The 22310-nt window shown below is 41.8% G+C and overlaps 1 protein-coding gene across 1 annotated transcript in view; it reads right to left on the bottom strand.

Annotated features, from left to right (window-relative positions):
- Slc12a2 (solute carrier family 12 member 2) overlaps nucleotides 1–15816 on the bottom strand; it is a 64778-nt gene extending 48962 nt beyond the window's left edge. Inside the window, exon 1 of the mRNA XM_051201072.1 lies at nucleotides 14935–15816. Coding sequence (XP_051057029.1) covers nucleotides 14935–15651 — 717 coding nt within the window. The 5' untranslated portion in view covers nucleotides 15652–15816. The remainder of the gene's footprint in view (nucleotides 1–14934) is intronic.
- Nucleotides 15817–22310: the final 6494 nt, after the last annotated feature.

The raw sequence follows: 22310 nt of genomic DNA, 5'->3' as shown, positions 1-22310 counted from the left end.
CCTTTCCACATCTAAAGTACCAACATTAACAATTCAAAATTCCTTTAATTCCTTTGTTTGTAGTTCAAGACAGAAGGTTTCTCTGTGTAGCCCTGGATCTCCCAGAACTAGCTTTGTAGATCGGGCTGGTCTCAAACTCAGAGATCTATGTGCTTCTGTCTCCTTCCTGAGTGCTAAGATTAAAGGCATACACCACCACTTCCTGGCTTAAAAGTCTTCCACATCAACCAATACAAAAGATTCACAAGATTCCTAAGATTCCTTGAGAACCCCATCTCTATTCTGACTCTACATGCTCTTAGTCATCCAATTCTACAGACTTTTCCACAAACCACACATGCATTCTCGCTATTACTCTTTCTTTCTTTGGTAAAATTTCACGTCTATTTCTGTAGCTCTTAGTATTTTATTCTCTGCTTTCTGGCTCAGTTGTTTTCACTACCTGTTCAGTCCTTATTGGGATGCAAGGCAAGACATTTCCAAAGACTTAATGAATACATGAAGGGTAGATGGAGACGACTTGAAAGGTAGATGCTCTAAATCTAAAGATAGGACCTTCACACCATCACCATGGTTCTTAATCCATACTCTCAACACCAGGGAACAAACACAGCTGTATTTTGAGCACTGAATCTTTGTATGTACGAAGTCCAATTTTTAAAACTGATTTTAGTGCTTCAGTATCAATAAGTGAATTCTGAATATAATAGTTAAAAGAAATGAGTTATGGAAGATTATGTGTAACCACAGAGCCAAATCCACACACTCATTCAATGTTACCCTGCTCTACCCTCTTACTGTTCCTCTCTTTATGTAGAATTTTGAATAAACATGGCAACTAGCAATTATTAACCTTAACAGAAATGTGTAGAAATAATTTCTTCTTCAACATGACCACATGGCAGTGGATCACAATCCCAGTTGGGCTTTACTCCCATTGTTCAATGTTTCCCACACAGCAGGGGGTCAATGCTGATTCCTAACAATAAACAGAAAATCTTAATCCAGATTTCACCACTCCCTCAGCTGTTCAATTATTCAAATAAAGCTACAAGGAGAAACAAACCTGTCAATTTATTAATCTTTAAGCATAAAGTCTTTAGTTTCCACACTGCAACAGAAAGTCTATAATATACACAGAAAAGGCATCTCTTTCCATCTCTGTTATAAGACACTGAATATTTATGTCCCTAATCAGCTACTTTCCCCAAGGCTAAATAGCAATGTGGGTGTCTTTTGAACGATGCAGAAGTATGCAGGCATCCTAAAATTTTTGCTGTGGGTGCTTATCAGAATTTCACATCAAAGCTGAAGATCTAACAATTATGCTAGTTTCTGCCATAGTATGAGCACTGTGAATGACTGACTGTTCAAGAAACAAGTATTTTTTAGCTTATATGAAATGTTACTTCAGAAAACTAATCATGTGATCACAGGAAACCAAAAAAAAAAAAAATCTTCCTAGAAATTCATCCTCTAGCAAATCTCCTTTAAAAATTTTAGTATTAATCTCCAAAACACACTAAAGCATGGTGAAATGGTGCACACCTATGGCCTTGGACTTTGTGAGGCTGATATAGCAGGGCTGCTAAGAGTCTGTGGCATGAACACTCAGCTACAGGCCAACCAAGGCTAACTAGCAGACAGATCCAAAACGAACCACCCAACCAAACACCAAAAGTTAATCAAATAAGTGTGCTATTTGAGGCTGAATAAATGGACTTAAGTGTAATGAATCTGAGGTCGGAACTAAATTAATTTCCTGAAATAAAGAGAAAACAGAGTTTATTTTGGTGATGTTGGGTATCCAACTCAAGGCTCTACTATTGAGCTACAGCCTCAGCTTTAGGTTGTTTAATATATAAGCTTCCAAAGAATAAAGAAATTCTCAGGAATGACACTATATCCACCTTGAAAAAAATGTGTGTGTATATAAAAAAACACAAGTAAATAAAAGTTCAAATATGAACTTATGTAAGTTAGGCTGAGACAAAGGTACAAAAATAACAATTTTCAATATTATTATTTTTTCCACAATAGTAGTGGAAAGTAAAAACTATTGGCATATTAATGAGGTAAATAAAATTAATTTAGTATTATTCTGGGAAATAAAGCTCTAGAAAAAGCACTGTGGATCTGAGTTTTGGGTTGCAATGGATATAAAAGAGGGAGAGACAGGAAAGAATGGAAGACATACAAAAATTACATCTACTATAACTAGAAGGATTTCTCATAAAGAAACAGACCTACTAGTGAACCATATTAAACTAAAAAAGAATCTCAGCATACCTTTAATTCTAGTACTAGGGTTATAAGAATATCATTAATCTAAGTCCAACCTGGGCTATATAAAGCAAGATTCTGTTTAAAGGGAAATGGGGGAGCGTGGGGAGGTACAAATGAAATGCGTGGAATTCAGGGACCAGGAGAAAGAGTCTCTGATCAGGCAGCTGAGAAATACATGAATGGAACTTGGAGGGGGGCAGGGATAAATGTATGAATGTATGGAAACAAAGAGAAATATATAGAAAACATGCACAGGAGATTGTTTTTCTAAGGATAAAACCATACTTGAGAAAGGAAGAATTCTAGCTCCCATGGCTATTATTTCTTTGCAGGAAGTAGTAAAAGAAAGAATTTGTTTTTTTTTTTTTTTTTTTTTTTTGTAGAATGGGTGTTGTTTTGTTATTTGTTCTAGTAGATTCAAAGCTCCCCTGCAACCATGAACAAAAGTCAGAGGACAAACTGAGGTATCTAGATGCTGGTCCCTGACTTCCACTAGTTGGCTCACAAGCCTCCATCTCTCATGTAAACAAGGAGCAGGAATATCACAGGGATGTCACCATGCCTGGTTGTACGGGGACTCTGGTCCAGGCTGGCCTCAAACTCAACCACGCCTCTTCTGAACCCTGCCATGTGCTGGATTATAGACATGTGTAACCACACAGAAGTATTTTTGTCGTATGTTCCCTCCCTGCAGCAGGGAAGGCATTATGACTGAAGAGTAGAGCCTATTAGGTACAGTGTAAAATAGTAACTACATACTGTTTTAACTTGGGAAGAGGGTGTTTGGGTTGTCCTTTAAAGAACAGTGGGGCAAAGCTGTATAGTTTCTCTTTAGGGCTTGGGAAGCTACCACAACACTGTGGTAATTTAAAGCCATCCAAATATCAAGGTGACTTGCTTTATCAATTCCTGGCTATTCCTTAGAGAGTTTACCCAGCTGACCATATGTGAGTGAGGGTAGCAGCTTCCCTGGAGTGTGTGTACTGTGTGTACTGCAGCTAGTCAATTCTGCTTGGAAGCTCTGACTCAATGCAAACGAGGGAAGATCAAAAGCAGGGCTCCCTAGTACTCTCTACTCCTCTCGCATGTGATCACAGCTAAAACACACGTAGATCAAATCTTGACGAGTCTTGTGGACCAAGAACAAGCCTGCTTTTAGGAAGAGAGACATTTAAGAGGAACAAGTTTTGCTTTTAGCATCACCTATGAAAAATGAATCGTAAACTAATATATTATCATACATAGTGAAAAGGAAGATAATAGAAGGCACCCATTTAGCAAATATACAAGGATGGTTATTTATTAAAGATGGAAAATGCTAGTAAGGAAGTTGGATATACAAGGGTTTTAGTTTTTCATTAAGTCAAAGTTATATGTACTGGAACACATATAGTACATTCTCCTGACATGACAAGACACATTCAATATCCACTTACTCTAATAAGACAACGGAATTACTACACTAAAAGCCTTTCTCATACTGTATCCATGAAATAAGACTCTTTTAGATACAATTTTATTGATGCACTTTTTATACGATAAATCAAACCTTATAAATAGCAACCTAAACAGTCAGCAAAGAAACAAACAGAGACAAAAGTGAAGGACAGAATACTCAGAAAATGGGATGAATACAGAATAGTAGCTATAATGGAGGGAAAAAAAAAAAGAAATTATAGAAGTCAAAACCATGTCCTTATTCAGGTTATCCTGATCAAATTATTCTGGAGGTCACGCCATATAAATGCTAAACACTTCAGGCAACTGTAAATCACCAAAAAAAGACAATCTAACAGAGAAGAATACACATAAGTAAAACATAAAGATCCTTTTCAGAGTAAAGCTTTAAAGGTATCACAAACTCAAACATGCACAAAATAAAAACGAGATTGAAAAACCAAACTAGTGAACCGTGCTGCCTTCCCAGCTATATATATTCCCATTCTATAGTGGGAATCAGGTACTTCCCCATTAGGGTTGCAAGTGTTTAACAGTGCAGGTTTCTAGGCTGAGCAATAACCTAGCCCTTCAAAATCTGGAGAGTGGACCCTGGAAGACTCCAACCCAAAGCAACTCAGGTTTCCTGTGGTAAATACCAGATCCTTCTGTGCCTAACACACAAAGACCCAAGTTAGTTTATTTTATTTTTAACCAGAAAGAAACAAGACACAATGACTATACACAGCTGCATCATACCACTTTCAGAGAAGGAACTACTGGCTGCCCAAATGTATTTCATACAGGAAAGGATATAAAATGCGTAACATGAAATAGGTGTGTGTTTAACTTAACTTTGAAAGTTTATTTGGCGGCTATTTTGATAGGTGGAAAAGGTCAGTCCAACTGGCCAATCATTCAGTATCTGGGTTCTTTCTAACAGTCACTCAAACTTGCCATCTCCTTTTAGCTAATATTCCTGGTCACATTCCCTTGTGCACTTTCCCATCACAAGACTGGCCCCTGGGTCCAAAGTGTCCATGCCTTTTCAAGAAGGCTGGGAAAATAAAAGTATCTACACTGAATTATTTGAATTTGTCATTAATTTTACATGATTAAAGACAAGCATTAGACTACTAATGGGAGGGAAATTTTCACACTTTTTGTCAGTCTTTAGTAATAAAGGAAAATTCAAACTTTGAGACCTTCTTTTGTCAAGTCTATAAAACCATGACTGAACTTTTTCAATGTCTTCAATGAGACAAGCAGAAATGAACATAAAATGACACACACATTGATAAAGCAAAGTCCTCATATTTTTCTAACCAAAGGCAGCTCTAAATTCTAATTTTTCTTTGAACTGTCTCCCCTGCCAATTCTTATGCTTCAAATTAGAAAATCATTTCAAGTTTCAATCAAATATTTAACTGATGCAACTGTACTTTAGCTGAGAAGTCAGGGTTTTGTTTGTTTGAGAAGTGGTCTCACTATGTAGAGCAGGCTGGCCTTGAACTCCAGGATTTGCATGTCTCTGTATCTGGAGTGAGGGATTAAAGGATATGCTACCACTGCCAACCTGCAAAGTTGGCTTTAGACAATTTTCTTCTAAGGGACTTTCAGCTTGAATGTCCCTCTGCCTAGGAAATCCTAAAGAAATCTAGCACCTTCTCAACCCAAATCCTAGATTAAGTTTAGATTAATGTTTTTGTAGTTCCTTCCTGACATACATCATATGCTGTACTCCTCTTTATGTACAGTATTCAGGTTTTATAATACACACACCCACCTCAACTCTTCCAGAAAGATGAAAAAGGAATGTCTGAAACAGACATTTTCTGTCTTTAACTAACATTAAGCTTTTATGGCAAATCTGTTCTCTACCTTGAAATAATACATTGGGGTGAAAATGTTAGCTACCAGGTCAGCTCTATTCAAATCCTAGCCCTGCTACTCATTACCTATAGAATTAATGCTACAAGTTTTGTTTCAACACCTGTAAGATGGGGTACCAATCACATATTGTTTAAAAAGACCAAATGAAAAAAAAAAAATGATGATTTTATACAACATAAAAGTTCTTGTACAAGCTTGGGCTGGCCTTGAACTCACAGCCTCTGAGTAATGGGTTATTACTGTTTTAAATAAATCCAAACTAACATACTAAAACTGTGAAAATTAATCAAAAAGCTATTTACATTCTAAAAATAATTTTTGGGTTACAATACTAATAAAAAAATCCTTAAAACATCAAACCATTTAACAGCAGCTGCTAAGTCTAAACCAAAATGTTATATTAAAACAGCTTATTTAGTATTTAAAATATAAAATATTGAGTATCTATGCATTTGTATGTACTATATAAAAGATTGCATGTTATGCAAATTTCAACACCAAAATGAGGGGCTTACTCTAATAATTGTTGTAAATTTTTTTTAACAAGTACTAGCTAATTATATCATCTCAAAGCTACCAATACTTCCTATCCGTGCTGTCGGTGATTGGTGTATTCAGTGTAATGTTCCCCACACAGACTACGCTTTTCAAAACAAAGTATTGTTTTACACAAATCCAATTTGCTTTGGTTAACAATGCTCTATTAATATCCAGTGTCATTAATGCAAGCTCAAAACTCAAGTGCCACAGATAAAAGTGGTCAGTGTGGCCATGTGACTTCACAATGAACCAAGTCAGAACTGCTGATCCAAGTCAAAGAATTCAGTACCAGAACTAGCTCTGCATGTTCTTTACCAAAACTTCAAGACTGGGTTACAAAAGAATGTTTCACAAATAATAACACAGGCATTCCTTCAAATCCCACACAAACTAAGAGCTTGAAACATTTTAGATAAAATTCCCAGGAAACATATACATCTGTTAACAAGAAGCAGTAGCCCTAGGTAACCTTTATTTCTAATTTAAGGGAAGAAAACCCCAAAATTAGGAAGAACCTGGAGAAACATAGCAAGCAGCATGAGAACCAAGTCAATACTGGAAAAGCAATCAATCTGCATGAAAACCCATGAGTGGAGGGAGGGAGGGAGGGAGGGAGGGAGGGAGGGAGAGAGGGAGGGGAGGGATGAGCAAGCACTGGATGTTTCATGGGATTCTCACAGGAACAGATGCTGTCGTCAGTCATCTTTCCCATTTTCTGTTCAGGAACGCAAACTCAGATATGGCATATCCTTTTTCTGAAGATGTATTAAGTGGAATGATCTAGATTTAATCAATGGTCAAGAACTGCCAACTGACAGACCAACTGTTTGTTCATGGAAAGAATCCAGGGACGGTGGGGAAAAGCACAGGCCAGAGGGGAAGCCTGCTCTACTGAAAGAAGGGGTTTACTGCTTTTTCACTGAGTTTTCTCAAACTGGCTGTGGCTACCTCAAACTCCTCTGTGGTAACAGAGAGGCCACGCCTGTTTGAAATAACAGATCAGAGCCCCAAATCAGCAAAGGACTAGGAAATTCATTTGAATTTCTAGAAAAAAAGGGGGGGGGTAGCAGTAAGGGCAGATCTCCATATCTGAGCTGGCCCCCAAATGAAAAATAGTAGGGTAGACTTCCAGGAGCCAAACAACAGCTGTTGGCAGAGGCAGGTACAGAGCAGAGATAGCAGATAGCAGCTATTGCATGAGGTCTGAGCCTAGCAAGGCAGAACACACCTGTGTAATCCTAGCCTGAGCGGCACAGTACATCCCAGGTCAGTGTACCATACATAGTGAACTCTGTCTCAACAAAGGAAAGGGAAATCAGTTCCAGAATATTAAAAATAAAAATCCAAGGTCACCACAATGTATTAGCTACATTTACCCCTCCTCAAATTAATAGATGTGCAAACAAATGAGAAAATGTTCCTCATGTAAGTGTTTGTGATAAGGACCAAACATTCTTCTTTACAGGACACAAGTACTTCAAAATAAATATAAAAGAAGTCAAAGGTAAATTTGATTACTAACAGCATTCAGAGAAATGAAACCTTCATTGGAAACCTCAGAAATTCTAGACTTTGGTACATTTGAAAGAAAAGCACAATATTTGAAATGATAAAATTCACTGAATAGACTTCAGGTCAGAGTGGAAATAGATAGAGAGAAATAGATAAAATAACAAAATAACTAATTTACAGATGCAAGAAACTCAAAAACCTATAAAAGGAAAGTACATATTGAAGGCTAAAGGTAATGAGAAAATCTTCAGTCCTAGAGATGTTACCCAACCTCTGTTGGTTGACTTCTTCCCACCAACAATGGAGGCCAAAGACATTGGAATTGTATACTCAAAGGGCTAACAGAGAACCTGCCCACCAAGGCCACATCTGCAAAACTATCAAGTGTGAAGGAAAGACATCTTAAATAAAAACAGTATGTGTTGGTAGCTTGCTTCTATTACAAGAAGTTCTCAAGGTAGAAAAGTAACATTAGATGAAAGAGTAATTTTTCAGTTTTTATAAAGCTGTATGTTAAAAACAGTACAGCAATGTATTTGGGGTTTACCAATTATATAATAAAGATAAAGGCACTAGAGAGAAGTATTCTCTCTTAAGATGTCTGTATTTTAGCTGAATAAATTCACTATACCAAGGAGAGCAAGCACACCTAGCCCCATGCATAGTACACATCTTAGAACTCACCTCTTGTTTCAAACCTGTATCTTCAACAGAGGGGCAAAGTCTTACTATGATGTAAACTGTACAAGTTACGTTCTAATTAATAGCTACAATTTTCTAGGACTTGCCCCACAGTAGAACACATTTACAGAATTCTATCAGTGATTCATCCAGCCCTACTCTTCCCAGTTCTTGCCTACCTCCACAAATAGTATTTCCATTCTAAAGAACCGTAACATTTCTCTTTCCATACACACTCCATCCTCCCTTTAAAAACACTTGTACCTGAACCTCTGTTCTACCAACCAGCTCACCTTTGTAAAAATCATGCTCCACTTCTGTTGTCTGGGCTCCCACCTATAGTATGTTGTCCACACGTCAGTCAGTCATAGTTTTAAGTCATAATCATGACTTAAATCTCATGAAATCTGAGCTCAAAGCCCTCCCAATGTCTCCCCTATGTTACTCAGAGTAAAACCCCAAGTCTTTACCACCAACTGAAAAGTTCAACACTCATCTCTAACAACTTCTGTCTGTCTGTCTTCTCCCTTCAGTGTCGACTTCCCTGATCTCTAAATCACACCAGTCACATTCCCACCTCAGTCTCAGGTGCCAACCATTTGAGTCTAAGTAGTCAGCCTGGCATTTGCATGGGGTGATTCCTTTTCTCTTGGCTAGTGTCTTTTATTAATTAAGATCTTCCCCCAACCACTCTAAAATGGCAACCAGGCGACAATTTCTCACCCTGCTTTTGCTTCTTCACTGTTATAAATCCTGGGATTGCAGGCATGGGTTTGTTGCACACCTAGCTGTTACCACTGCCTAAGCCAGACTTCACCCTACCCTATTTGTCTATTGTCTCCTACAACTAGGAATTCATGTGACTTTATTTTGCTCTCTGCATATCCCCACACTTAGAATAGTGCTGCTGTTGATGCTCAGTAAGAATTTGGTGGATAACTGAATGTACACCCATGTCACTCAGCAAGGAACTAATTCAACTGGTATTAAGGACTTCCTAAACATATGCAAAATCTGATGAAGTCACTGCAAGCAAAGATACTAAACCTAAGAACCAAGAAACTCAACTCAAATATCTCAGGTTCTAGCTTCACAGGATAGGCATGAGCATAAATATACATAGATACTGCATCATTCGTGACTAGTAATGTACCGATTTTTTCTTTTGCTTCATTTTAGAGTACCAAATTTATCTTTTTACACATATAGTCAGTTGCTTATCTACTTGGAAAATGAATACAGAAAATGAAAGCCAGACTACAGAAGCCAGTAACATGGATTTAGCAGGCTGGAGCAGCAGCAAAACTGAAATCTGACTTTGCCACATGGAAATATTAATCAGGATACCACTTTCACTCATATCTGGAAACTATTCAGATATCACCCAAGTTGTGACCTAGTCTTGTTCTCCCAGGGTGACTTTCAAGGAATCAAGCTATATCCTGAAATAATGATTAGCAGGGCGGAGAAGCAGCTCAGTGTTAGAGGCAATGCTGCAATTGTTCCTTGTTTCACTTAAAGCCCTTGTTAAGTGACAGGAACTGCCAGCCCTGGTACATCAGTGAACAGATCCATACTAAGTACCTAATCTCTGTATGAAAATTAATGAAACAAAAGCTCTGATTCTGGTGAAGGATTAATTAACAATTGCATCATCTCAAGTATCCTCCTTCTCATTCTCAGATGTCAACACCCTGAGGTGATGATGGCAAAGTCTCCCCTTCCAGCAGCTCAAGAATCTCACAGCAGGTCTGAGAGATAAACGGAAAAATATGATACAGCAGAGAAAGACTCTGAAAAGTATTCTAGTATCAGACAGAAAAGTATGGCATAGCTCTACAGTTTAAACTGCTAATAAACCATTTCAGTACCTATCAGATCTTTTTGTTTTGTTTTGTTTTTTGTTTTTCTAGACAGGGTTTCTTGTATTGCTTTGGAGACTATCCTGGAACTAGCTCTGTAGACCAAGCTGGACTCTGCCTCCTGAGTGCTGGGATTAAAAGCATGCAATGCCAGGCATTCTATCAGGCCATTTTATTACTAGTAAATGTGTAAAAAAAAAAAATTCTTAGGAATGAAAAAAAAAAAAAAAAAAGCTCAGTGGTTAAAATACTGTTGCCTCCTAACTTCCTTCTCCTTTTATTAAAGAGAAAGGCAAAAATAGGTCACATCCAATGACTTCATGACATTAGCAAAGCGATTCAGAACAACTGCAAAGGTGATGTTATTTTTAAAAGACAGGAAAAGGCCAGATAGGGTGAAGTCTAGCTTAGTCAGTAAAGTAACAGCTAGGTGTGCCAGCCCATGCCTGTAATCCCAGAGCAGGGGCTCAGTGGCCAGCTAGCCTATAGCCTAATCTATGAGCCTAGGTCAGTCGAGGTGAATGGCTTCTGATAAACAACACCTGAGGTTGACACATACTTGCAGACTTGAAGATGTTTCATCACAGTAGTAGAATGGCTCCACTGAAACACTTTCCTAGGGTTCTAACTGGTTACAAAATATAGATGGATGAGAGTGAGGGTGATGGTGCTTTGAGTCCAGTAGCAGCAGACTGTTTACCACCCCACATTGGATAATTACGCTCCCAATCACCCTGGTAAAGCTGTCCATCTCGGTTTTTTTTTTTTTTTTTTTTTTTTGTACTCCACTTTCTATTTCTTCCTACTGGAGAAATCAATAATTTGGGGGGGGGGGTTAAAAAATCAATTCCTAGCATCATTTTTTAGAGTTTCTACCCTTTTATGAGAGAGTTTCACTATTTAACTCAGTCTGGTCTGGAACCATCTGAATAGCCATGGCTGGCCTTTATCCAAAAGGTGCTCCTGCCTCTGCCTCCCAGGAATACAGGCATGTGCCATGCCTAGTTTTGTGTCTAACTTCTTTAAAACTCTTTTGTACCCTTCTAAGATACTGCTTGCCAGGCTATTAAAAGTCCCCAACACAACTTTAGATGATCTCCAGGCCCAATACTTGACTGTGCTTTCTATTTCTTTATCAACCCAATCTTTCACTCATAACTAAAGGTACTTCGCACACGCACACTTTCTGCCACACTCCATGACTCTTAGAAGGTATCCTTACAAACAATACAACTAGAATTCTACTCATCACTATAAATCCATTCCACTTTGAATCTTTTCCATTTCAGGGAGCAGAAGAACCCCACTATTCAATTTCTCAAGTCAAAACCTGGGAGTCAGTCTCTCTCACATCTAATCTGTTATGCACAAATCCTAAATCAGACCAACAGTTTAAGATTCTATTCCAGTCACACCTTAGAATACATTCTCTGGCCAGCAAAGATGTACATATAAAATAGGTCATGCACTCTGTCGCACAGAACCCTTCAACAGCTTCCCACTACATTTACAATAAAATATACTGGTCTTTTATGTGGACACAGCACTTTTCTCTGCACTACCTTTGTAAATAGTCTTTGTTCTGGAATGTCATTCCACCCATCAACTTATCCTTCAGGTCTCAGCCCCAGTTCTACATTTATTTCTTCCCAAAGCCCAGTTAAAATTGGGTTCAATTATATCCTGATTCCTTTCACTGCACTGTTATGTTAATAATAACTATCATTTGTTTTATGCCTATGCAAGCAGACATAGTACTTGACTTGCTACTCACTTATGGTCACAGTCACCCCTTACTCAGTCAACAGCTCTGAACTGGAAAGCCATCAGCTTTCTTCCTAAAATGGCTCACAACACAGCATGGATATTAATCCCCCAGCAGTTGTATTATTAGGGGACATACTGTTAAAATGTCAGTGACAAAAAGGCAGCACTAGTCTTTTTTCCCCTAATACTGTTTGTAGAGCATTACCTTTTACTTCCCCTGATCTTGCATAGTTCTTTGCACCTGTTATTCAGACTTGCCTTACACTTCACGGACAGTATAGTGCTCAGCCACCAGAGTACAGTACATGACAATCAAATACTAGAACATCAAAGAAGTTCTAGATATCAGTATTAACTAAGAGCTAAGAGCATTCAAATTTCTGTCAATCTATATGGATGAGGAACCACTGACTAGAGACCCAGAGATCACCTTCATGTTTCTGTACTACTTAGCATGGCAGGCATTTAACCCGTGTCTGCTGCAATAATCTTCGATATCTGCTTATTTGTTAGTTAACACCATCAAGAACTTCTGGTTTCGATACAGACTCCAGAGTAGAGGCCGAGGGTCCACCTCAATGGAATAGCACCTATCTAGCATGTGCTATGGAAGCAAAGGGAAACAAAAAATAAAAACAAAAAATTAATTATGTTGTTCACTGCACAAGTGGCCTCTGCATTGAGCATTTTATAAACTACATCCATCTAATGATGTAATTAAGAGAATCTAAGATTGAAATTTTTGGAATTTAGGCTTGTACTTTGAGGACAGGGTCAATGTAAGAGAAAAATAAGAACCCCATTAGCAATGATATTCCACCAACTTAGCATGGCTGTGACCCATTATTTCTGTTGCATTTTTTTCTTTAATCTTTACAATAATCCCGAAAACTGAGAAAGCTGAGGTTGAGGGATTAGGTGACTTTCTCAACTATCACATAACTGATATGTGTCTATTTTTTTAGATACTCTAAACCAAACAAAACACCAAAACCCAAGCCACAAGCCACACACAAAATAAACTTGGCCTTAGAGGGCTTGAAGCGGGCACTATTACTGCCAAAAGAGAAACAGCAAAAAACTTTCATAAGACACACAACACCTCTCAAAAGACAACACCTTTCAACTTAAATCCCACAACTCATAGGCATACTGCTAAATTTGGCTTTACTGAAATGTATTTGTATAAAAATTTTATGCTCAAAATGCTCCTATAAAATACCATTTACCAACTCCATTTCTGTTTGAGCCTAAAAAGAACAAAGAGGAAAAAAGGAAAATAAAAGTGAATAAGTGTTTCAAAAGGTGTTTGGCCCCTGATATGACAAAATACAACAAGAAAACAGAAGGCTAAATGATGTCAATCTGTTAAACAATCCATAAGCTTTTAAGGGTTGGGACCTGTGCACTTATTTCAAACTGTGACTGTTACTTTATCACATTGGGACAAGTGCAGTCACTAAGACATGAATGTATGAGATCAAACCACCACAGTTAAACCAAATCACAAACTTTTTCACATTGATCATCTCGACCTGTGTGTGGTACCAACTCTGAAGTCACAAAATTCCATTATAGACTTGCTGAAGCAGATGTCAAGTAATTCAACTCATAAAAAAGTTAAATATTAATCAGGTTCTCCAAAGCATCAATGTTATCTTCAAATAATTATCCGAATCCCAAGGAAATAAAAGCCTTATGAGTTCATAAAAAATAAAAAGTCAATAAGAGTTTACAAAGTAAAAGGATTTGCACAAAAAGACCCCAGACTATTTCTGTGGACATTCTTGAGGGGGAAAAAATAAAATCCTTGTGTCTCCTTTTTTTTCCCCCTTTAAAGACTCAACTGTGTCATTTTTAAAAATACGGCCTTTTTACATATTTTATGTGTATGAATATTCTGCCTGAGTGTGTGAATGTACACCACATGCATGCTTGGTACCTATCAAAATCAGAAGGTATAGAACCCTCCCTGGAAGTGGGTTACAGATGGTTGTGAACTCGCTTGTGGTACTGGAAACTGAACCCTCCTGGCTCTCTGCAAGAGCAACAAGTGGTTTTTAATTTCTGAGCCATCTCTTAACCACTGGCATGCACTGGTACAGTCCTCTTTCCCATAAGTTTACATTACAAACAAACAAAAAATCGATCATCCTATTTCCCCCAAATGTGAAATTTGTATAGTCTCCAGGTATGGTGTCAAATGCCTGTAATCCTAGCGCTGGGAAGCAGAAGCAAGTGGATGGCTGAGTTCAAGGCCAGCCTGATCTACATAACAAGCTCTTGGACAGCCGGGGCTACAGAGAGAGACCCTGTCTAAAAATAGTAAATAAAAGTAAAAAAGGAAAAAAAAAGATACAGAGAAAAAGTATTTCTATACTCCTCTGCAAATCCAGGATTGCAAAAAAAAAAAAAATGGGGCTTTAATAATTAATAGAGTACAAACACATGCTATTAAGATTTTCCTTCAAACGTCAACCTTTCCCCTCAGGATCCCTAATGGATATACATAAGCCATACAGTACAATCTAAAAAGAACCCAGATGGTAGTAGGCTCTCTCCACCCTGCCCCAAGAGAGCCTCTTCGAAACCTCCTCCACACTCCCTTTTCTGGGCTCTAAACACACGTGGAACTCAAGAGAGGCGACACACTGTCAGGATGATGGGAAAAAAAAAAAAAAAAAAAAGACAGGGCACACAAGATACATAACTGGATGGGAAAGGGTGCTAAGTGCTGCCTCCGCTGTATCGCATAACCAGCGTAACCCGCTGCAAACTTTTGAAGGATTAAGTTACATTCCGCTGCAATTCCACACTTGACAGTTGAATCCAGAGATGCCAGCGAGTCGTTCCTGGGGGTCTCGGGCTGCCACCTCACCAGGGACAGTGGGCGGCTGCATCCTGAAGCCAGCACGCACCAGGGCATGGGAAGGGAGGAGGGTCTGGGCGAGCTCACCTTTTCCAGCTCATCGTGGAGCTCTGCCAGGCTGGGCCGGAGCAGCTTCTCGCCCAGCTGCGCGGCCGTGTGCCGATAGTGGTCGATCCTGGGCACTGCGTCCATAGTGTTGTGGCCGAAAGTGCGCAGGTAGTAGGTGTTGGTGTGGGTGTCATAGTAGTACTGCTGATGGTGCCCGCTGCCGCCGCCCGAGTGCAGGCTGCTGCCTTCGCTCAGCACCGTGTCCCCGCCGTTCTGGAAGCTCACGTTGGGCCCGTCGCCTCCGACCCCCGCCGCATCCGACAGGCTGTCGTCCGCGGACGACGAGGCAGCCGGGTCCACGAAGTTCACGCGGAAGCGGCCCTTGGCTTCCTCGCTGCCCTTGGCAGCGCCGCTCTCACTGCTGGCTTTCCCGGCCGCCTGGGTCTCCTTGCCCGCCGCCCCTGCCCCTGCAGCCGCCGCCGCCGCCGCGGCCCGCCCGGCGTTCTCGGAAACCACGTCCACCTGGAAGCGGCTCTGGCTGGGGGTGGGCCCCAGAGGTCTGCCCAGCCCATCGCCCCCTGCTGCGGCTCCCTCTCCGCGCACCCCGCCGGCCTGGCTCCCGGCCGGAGCATCCTCTCGACCGGAGGAAGGCACGGCAGTGCCGGGCAGGTCCACCCGGGAGACAGCCGGCGGCGCGTCCCCATCCCGGGCGGGCCGCAGAGCACCAGGCGAGGGTGCCGCGGGCCGGGGCTCCATCTCCGCCCGACGCTCGGGGAAGCTGCGGAGCGAGCGGGGCGGGTGAACGCTGCCTAGAGCGCGGCTCGGCTCGGCTCCCGGGCCGGCGGTCCCCGCTACGCAGCCCGACGAGACAGTCACAGCGCCGCCGCCAGCCCGCGCGCGGCACGCTCGCCGCCAGCCGCCGAGTGCCCGCGAGTGCGGCCGGCCCGCGGTTTAAAGGCGCGGCGGGGCCGCGGCCGCGCTCGGTGCAGCACGCGGGAGGCGGGGCCGCTCAGCCCGCCCCTCGGCCCGCCCCAAGCTCTGCGCCGGCCAGCCTCGCGCGCCGCGCCGCGCCGCGCCGCGCCGAGCCCGGAGCGCGAGCAAGCGCCGGCCTCCGCAGCGCAGCGAGCAGGCGCGGCCGCACGCGCCTCCGCGCCGACCTGCGCACCGCCGCCCCTTCCGCCGCCGCCGCCCGCTCCACGTTGTTCTCAGCGTCCCCTCCCGCTTGCCCGCCCGCAGCCCGGGCCCTGGTGCCCCCCGTAGCCGCAGCCGCCGCGGATGCTCCCCCTGCAGCACCGGCTCCACCGACTCCTCTCGCGGCTTTTTTTTTTTTTTTTTAAGTTCTAAACTCGCAGTACTTGGGGCGAGGCGAAGCGAGGCGGCGAGATCTCGCGAGAAGCTCCAGGGCCTGTGGGCGGTTTCCCTTAGGGCGCGTGGTACCCAGGCCCGCGGCGCTCCGGCTGCGGGTGATGCTGGGGGCTTTCCTGTTGGGCCCGCGCGCGCTTCCGGAGGCGCTGGCCCAGGCGCGCTCCCGCCGGGGCCTGCGCGCACCCCGACCCTGGCGGGCGCCCAGCTGGAGAGCCCCGCGCCAGCGTTTTAGATTTGCATAACCAAAGAGTAATTCCAGCCGGGATGCGGTGGGTGTGTCCCGCACTTGGGTGACACCTTTAGTTTTAAAAAGCTGGTGCTTGAAGGTGACAGGGGAACCTCTTGCCCACTTAGCAAGACAATTTTTAACTTCTGTGTTAGGAAACGTAGCTGTCAGGATGCAGTGACTGCAACAGCCAATGCTACAATTAACGAGTTTTTCGTTTGGCTGCGTTAGTGAAGAATTCCTCGATTTTAACACAAGCTGCACAGACTCTGCAGGTTTGTTGTCTCTGAAAATGTAGAGGAGCACCTGTTTTCCAACTTAGTATCAATATCTTCCTTTAACTTAGAGCCCTACGAGAAACTGAGTCACCACAGTAGTTTTCTGGGGTCATATGTGTTTACATTTAAAGAACTTTAGGAATAAAGACCATCTCTTGCCGGATACTTTAAGCAAGACCAACGTCAAAGACCTCAGAACCTGGCTTTGCAAAAACCGAAAACTTGTGAAAAAAAAGCAGACAGTCAAAAACTTAAAAACCTCCAGCTGCGGTGATTAGCCCTTGACAATTTATCAGCTTGTTGTCATCATCTGTATTTTAAAGACAAATCAAAAAGGACAAATCAAAAAGAACAGATCCTGGCTCATACACTCAGAGCTTCTAAAACTCCTTAAACTTTACTAATATTAACAGAAAACCAGAAGCAGCCAGAAAAATCCAGTGTTCTTTCAAGCAGTGTAACTTTCTACTAGGGAATACTGCTGTCCTTGTACCAGCTTTGTACTGTACCTTTCAGCCTACAGCTAATTTATGGCTGTTAGAATTCAGCATTAATTTACTGAACAAATGCTGATACACCTGCTGTGAGCTTCCCCGTGTCCTTAGGATATAGTTAAACCCATCTCATGGGTGTCATGAGAATGAATAAGGTAAAGAGATAAGACATATAGCCTGTCTGTCAGAAGAAGCAAATGCTAAGGGAAAAGCGTAGAGGGATGGGATTGGGATGGTAAGTCTTCCTTAGTATGACATCATCGAGGTGACCTTTGAGTGGAGAAAGCATTTTATGCAAATATTTTGGAATGATCTGTTCTAAGCAGAGAAAGCAAAGGCCCACAGAGTAGGAGTAGGGTAGGCATGGGATTGCACATAGGGCAGTTTGATTAAAATGTCTTAAGAGGGGGAGAGAATCAAAGAGAGGGGGAGAGAATCAAAGGTAGCAGGATCAGAGTGTGAGAATGGGGGAAACGTGTCTGGCCTCTGGCTGTTGGATATGCTGTGACTTTTAGTCTGAGTGTAGTTCAGACTTCCATAGAAAAGAAAACATAGACTGGATGATGTAAGCAACAGAAAATTGTTTCATAGCTCTGGGGCTCTGGAATTCTGAGATTGGGGTCTCAGTGTGATCACAGACAGCTGCCTTCTCACCATGGCCTTACACGTGGAGAGTGTCCACTCTGCTGCTGCTCCCTATCCTCACAAAGACACAGTTGCATTGACCCCAATTTCATCCCTGGGGGCTCATTTAGCCTTTCCAATTCATTCATGTGGGTACATGGGGGCTAACTTCAACTACAAATGTTTGGGCTGCACAGTTCAGTCCATAGCAGCTGTCAAATCACTGAAGAGTTCCAGGATGGAAAAACATCTTCCATATAGAATTATGTCCAACTTAACTGATGTTTCAGGAAAGCTGTCTCATAATGTCATGATGGAGCTGAAAAAAAATCCATATCCCTATTGTAGTTTACTTTTTCCTGTTTGGCTACACACACAACACTATATTAAGCCTACAGTGTTCAGATCAATAATGTTGGGCAGTTTTGTTGCCTAAGAGAAATAGACTATGCCACATAACACGTGTATGGTGTAAACTATATACCTAGTAGGTTTGAGTATGTAAGTTCTACAGTGATCTGTCAAAATTGCCAAACACACTTGTGCCTGTAGGTAACCAACACAGAGGACCGATGTAATTGCTCTGTAGGCAAGGAAGTAAGTGACAGAAAGATCTGGATGTATTCAAGTGTCCTATAACAACCTCTAAATGGACAGTGTGACTTTGGCTGTGGTGGTTAGTAGTAGAAAGTGGGGTAAGTGTTTGGGTGGAGAGGCAATAGCATTTGCAGATTCAAGGGTGAAAATATTAGTAGCTATTAACGTTAGAAAAATGTATGTCTTGGATACTGGACTAAGCATGTTACATCATAGTCTTAATGGCACAATGCTACGAGGAATAAAAAGGCATTACCCTCATGGTGTATGTTAAAACTTAGTTCAGTAGGGAAATAAGTAATTCATAACTCAGTGACCAAAGGTAAAAGGCAAGAGGAAGAAGAGACCTAAAAGAGGAGAAGAAAAGTAGCTGAAGTCATTGGGAAGCAGCACCAAGAAGAGTTGAATATATTGAATTATGTAACAGGATTGGCCAGGGGAATGGGAGTGGGTAAGATTCCAGGAGAATTGATCCAAATATGCACAGGAAATGTAGAAACACGGGGAGAGGGGGGTCTCATTTAGTTAACTGTCACTCGTGTGGCTGTCAGATTTGCCAGGTGCCAGCTAAGAGACTGGACACAAAAAGATTCATTCATCTTCAGTGACAAAGAGGAGGACCCTTGCACTGTTTTGTTCATTTTTCCACCTTTTGCTAGTAGCCGATGTGTTATCAGCAAACTTAAGCAGTTTGCACCAAATGCACATAGATTTGGAGGCTAGATAGGTCTTAGGTGGTTATAGCAAACTTCTCACTTTACAAATGCTGTGTCCTGATTAGCTTTATGGTCAACTTGCTACAGCCTAGAGTCACCTGGAAAAAAGGAACCATGCTGGAAGAGTTGCCTGGATCAGGCTGGCATGTCCGTAGGGCATTGTCGTGATGCCCAATGGATAGAGGAAGGTTCAGCCCACTGTGAGTAGTGGTTGGCCCTATAAGAAAACTTAGCTGAGCGTGAGCCTAAGTAAAGTCAGCTAGCAAGCAGCATCTGTAGTGGTTCCTGCAGTACTTTCTTTGACTTAGGTCCCTTCCCTGGTGGGAGTAATGCTGTATGAAATAGCAAGCAGTTCTGCTCTCGTGTTCCTGCTCCAACGTCTCTCAATAGACTGTGACCAGGGAAGTCTCAATCAATTGAACCCCTTGTTCCCTAAGTCACTTTTATCACAGCTGAAGAAAGGAAGTTAGAACACTAAGGTACTCTAAATGGAGGCATACATTCTGGCTAGGCTCTATAATTCTGTATCTGTGGTGTGAGAATAAATAAAGTACAAAACCACATAGGACCTATCAATTGTTTTGTTTTTGAGACGGGGTTTCACTGTAGCCCAAGCTGGCCTGGAACTCACTCTGTAGGCCAAGTTGTCCTTAGAGTTACAGCAGTTCTGTGACTGCCTGCTAAGAGCTAGGGTTACAAGCCTGAGCTGCCGCCTGACTTCATGTGAAACCTTTAAAATGTGTGCACATGTGCATGCGCGCGCGCGCACACACACACACACACACACACACACTCAAGCCAATGAGTTGAGTTAGAAAAACTGACATTCTACCTGGTTGTGGTTTTATGTTTTCACTAGCTGGCATTAAGCACACACATGAAGTCAGCAGTATTTCCCTTGAGAAAGAAAGTGATTATCCTATCATGGAAAAAAGAAAACAGATGCCCTGGAGAAGCTTGTTCGTGCTGTACGTGTTTTGTTTTTTTACTTAAGTCCCATTCACATTCTTCTTTCATTAAAAATATTGTAAGTATTTCCAAATCATTATTCACCATGAATACAAACCTTATTATCCTTTTCACAGCACAATATTAAAATTCATGTTTATAAGTTATCTCTTTTAAAATATATAACTCAAAGCTATCTATCATCTATGTGTCCTCTCTCTCTCTCGTGTGTGTGTGTGTGTGTGTGTGTGTGTGTGTGTGTCTGTCTGTCTGTCTGTCTGTCTGTCTGTGTGATGGTACAACCTTGGCTGTACTATCTCAGGAGCTGTCTAACTTGTTTTTTGAGATAGTCTTCTAACTGGGCCCTTGGGGTAATTGATTAGACCAAGCTGGCTGGCCAGCTAGCTCCAGGGATTTGCCTGTCTCCACACCCCAACTGGGATAACAAATCACTCCATCATGCCTAGCCTTTTATATGGGCACTGGGGATCAAACTCAGGCCTTCATGCTTATGGGGTATTTACTCCACTTACTAATCTATCTTCCCAGCTAGGCCTGGTCACTCTCATCTTTAATCCGGCCACCCAGGAAGCAGAGGCAGACAGATCTCTGTGAGATCAAGGCCAGCCTGGTCTACAAAGAGAGTTGCAGGACAGTCAGAGTTGTTACACAGAAAAACCCTGTCTCAGGACAACAAAAATTAGTTGATATTCTATTCAGAGAAATTGCCATTAGGTAAATCTTTTTTTTTGTCTTTTTTTGTTTGTTTGTTTGTTTGTTTTTGTTTCATTTGAGACAGGGTTTCTCTGCGGTTTTGGATCCTGTCCTGGAACTAGCTCTGTAGATCAGGCAGGTCTTGAACTCACAGAGATCCAACTGCCTCTGCCTCCTGATTGCTGGAATTAAAGGTGTGAGCCACCACCACGGGTGAGGCAAACCTTTTAAGTGAAGTCTTTTGTCTGGAGGGAGGTTGGTGTAATGAGGCTTTCTCTGTCCCTCTAGCCAACTCCCAAACAGCAACACTTACTATTAAGTATGAAAACTTGGTCTTAGCTTAGGCTTGTCCCACTCACTCTTACAACTTAAATGAACCCATTTATATTAATCAATGTTCTGTCACTATCGTCCATCCTGCTTCTTCTGCATCTCCCCCCTTAAGCCCCTCACCCCAGCTTGTGGGCCTAGATTCTTCTTCCCACTTCCCTGAATGGAAGTCCAGTCTATTCTCCCTGCATAGGTATTGCCTGTTTAGCTTTTTATTAAACCAATCATAGTGACATATCTTTAAACAGTGTAATCAAATATCAAATAACATGTGTGTGTGTGTGGAAGGGGCGGGATCTTTTAACTTTTTCCTTTTGCTTCTCAGGGATATTTAAGCATTTTTAATTACAACACAACTGATGCTTCAATGTGTTTTTTGTTTGTTTTTTCTGGTAATGAAATTTTAAAAGCAGTTCTTAATTGTCATTGTTCAGCTACTTCGTGTGGAAACTCAAGCAGTGTCCACAGATGATTCTTTCTTATTTACTTTCAGACCATTCTGGAAATTTTTCTCTGCTCTCTTTAAGACTAATAGGTGCTTACTCTAAGGCCAAAGAATTATGAGTTCAAAGACAACCTGGCAAACACAGTGAGACCTTCACTTAAAACAAAACAGAACCTAATAGATCCTAATACACCATAGAGGCCCGATATATTATTACTGTATATTATAGAGCCTAATATACTGCAGAATTGCACTAGAGTTTCAAAAACAGAGTTATAATATATACACTTGTAATGTTAAAAAGCAGCTCTCAAGAGAAAGACACCATGTGACAGAGTTTGGGTAGAGGGATTATTTTTTTATTTCAGGAAGGTGAATGGGAGGAGGGGAGACTGGCCCCAGGGGACAGGAGAGGCAGGAGAGGAGACAGAGACAATGACAGAGACAAGAGATGAGAGAGAGGGACGGGAGGTGGGCAGGGCCCTTTTAAAAGGGAACGTAATGAATGTGCACAGGTGGTGCTCTTAGTGGCTGCAGCTGAGGGTGTATCCTGTCAGAACCCCAAGGACAGGCAATGCAGGGGATAATGACAAAGTACCTTTAATGAAGGTGTCTGAGGTGGTGTGTGCAAAGGAATTAGAAGCTGGAGAGAATTGCCACAAATACCAGGCCACCTTG

The sequence above is a fragment of the Phodopus roborovskii genome, unplaced genomic scaffold, assembly GCF_943737965.1.
Source record: "Phodopus roborovskii unplaced genomic scaffold, PHOROB, whole genome shotgun sequence".
NCBI lineage: Eukaryota > Metazoa > Chordata > Mammalia > Rodentia > Cricetidae > Phodopus > Phodopus roborovskii.
The sequence above is the reverse complement of the archived record's forward strand: the minus strand, read 5'-3'. Positions and strand labels throughout refer to the sequence as shown.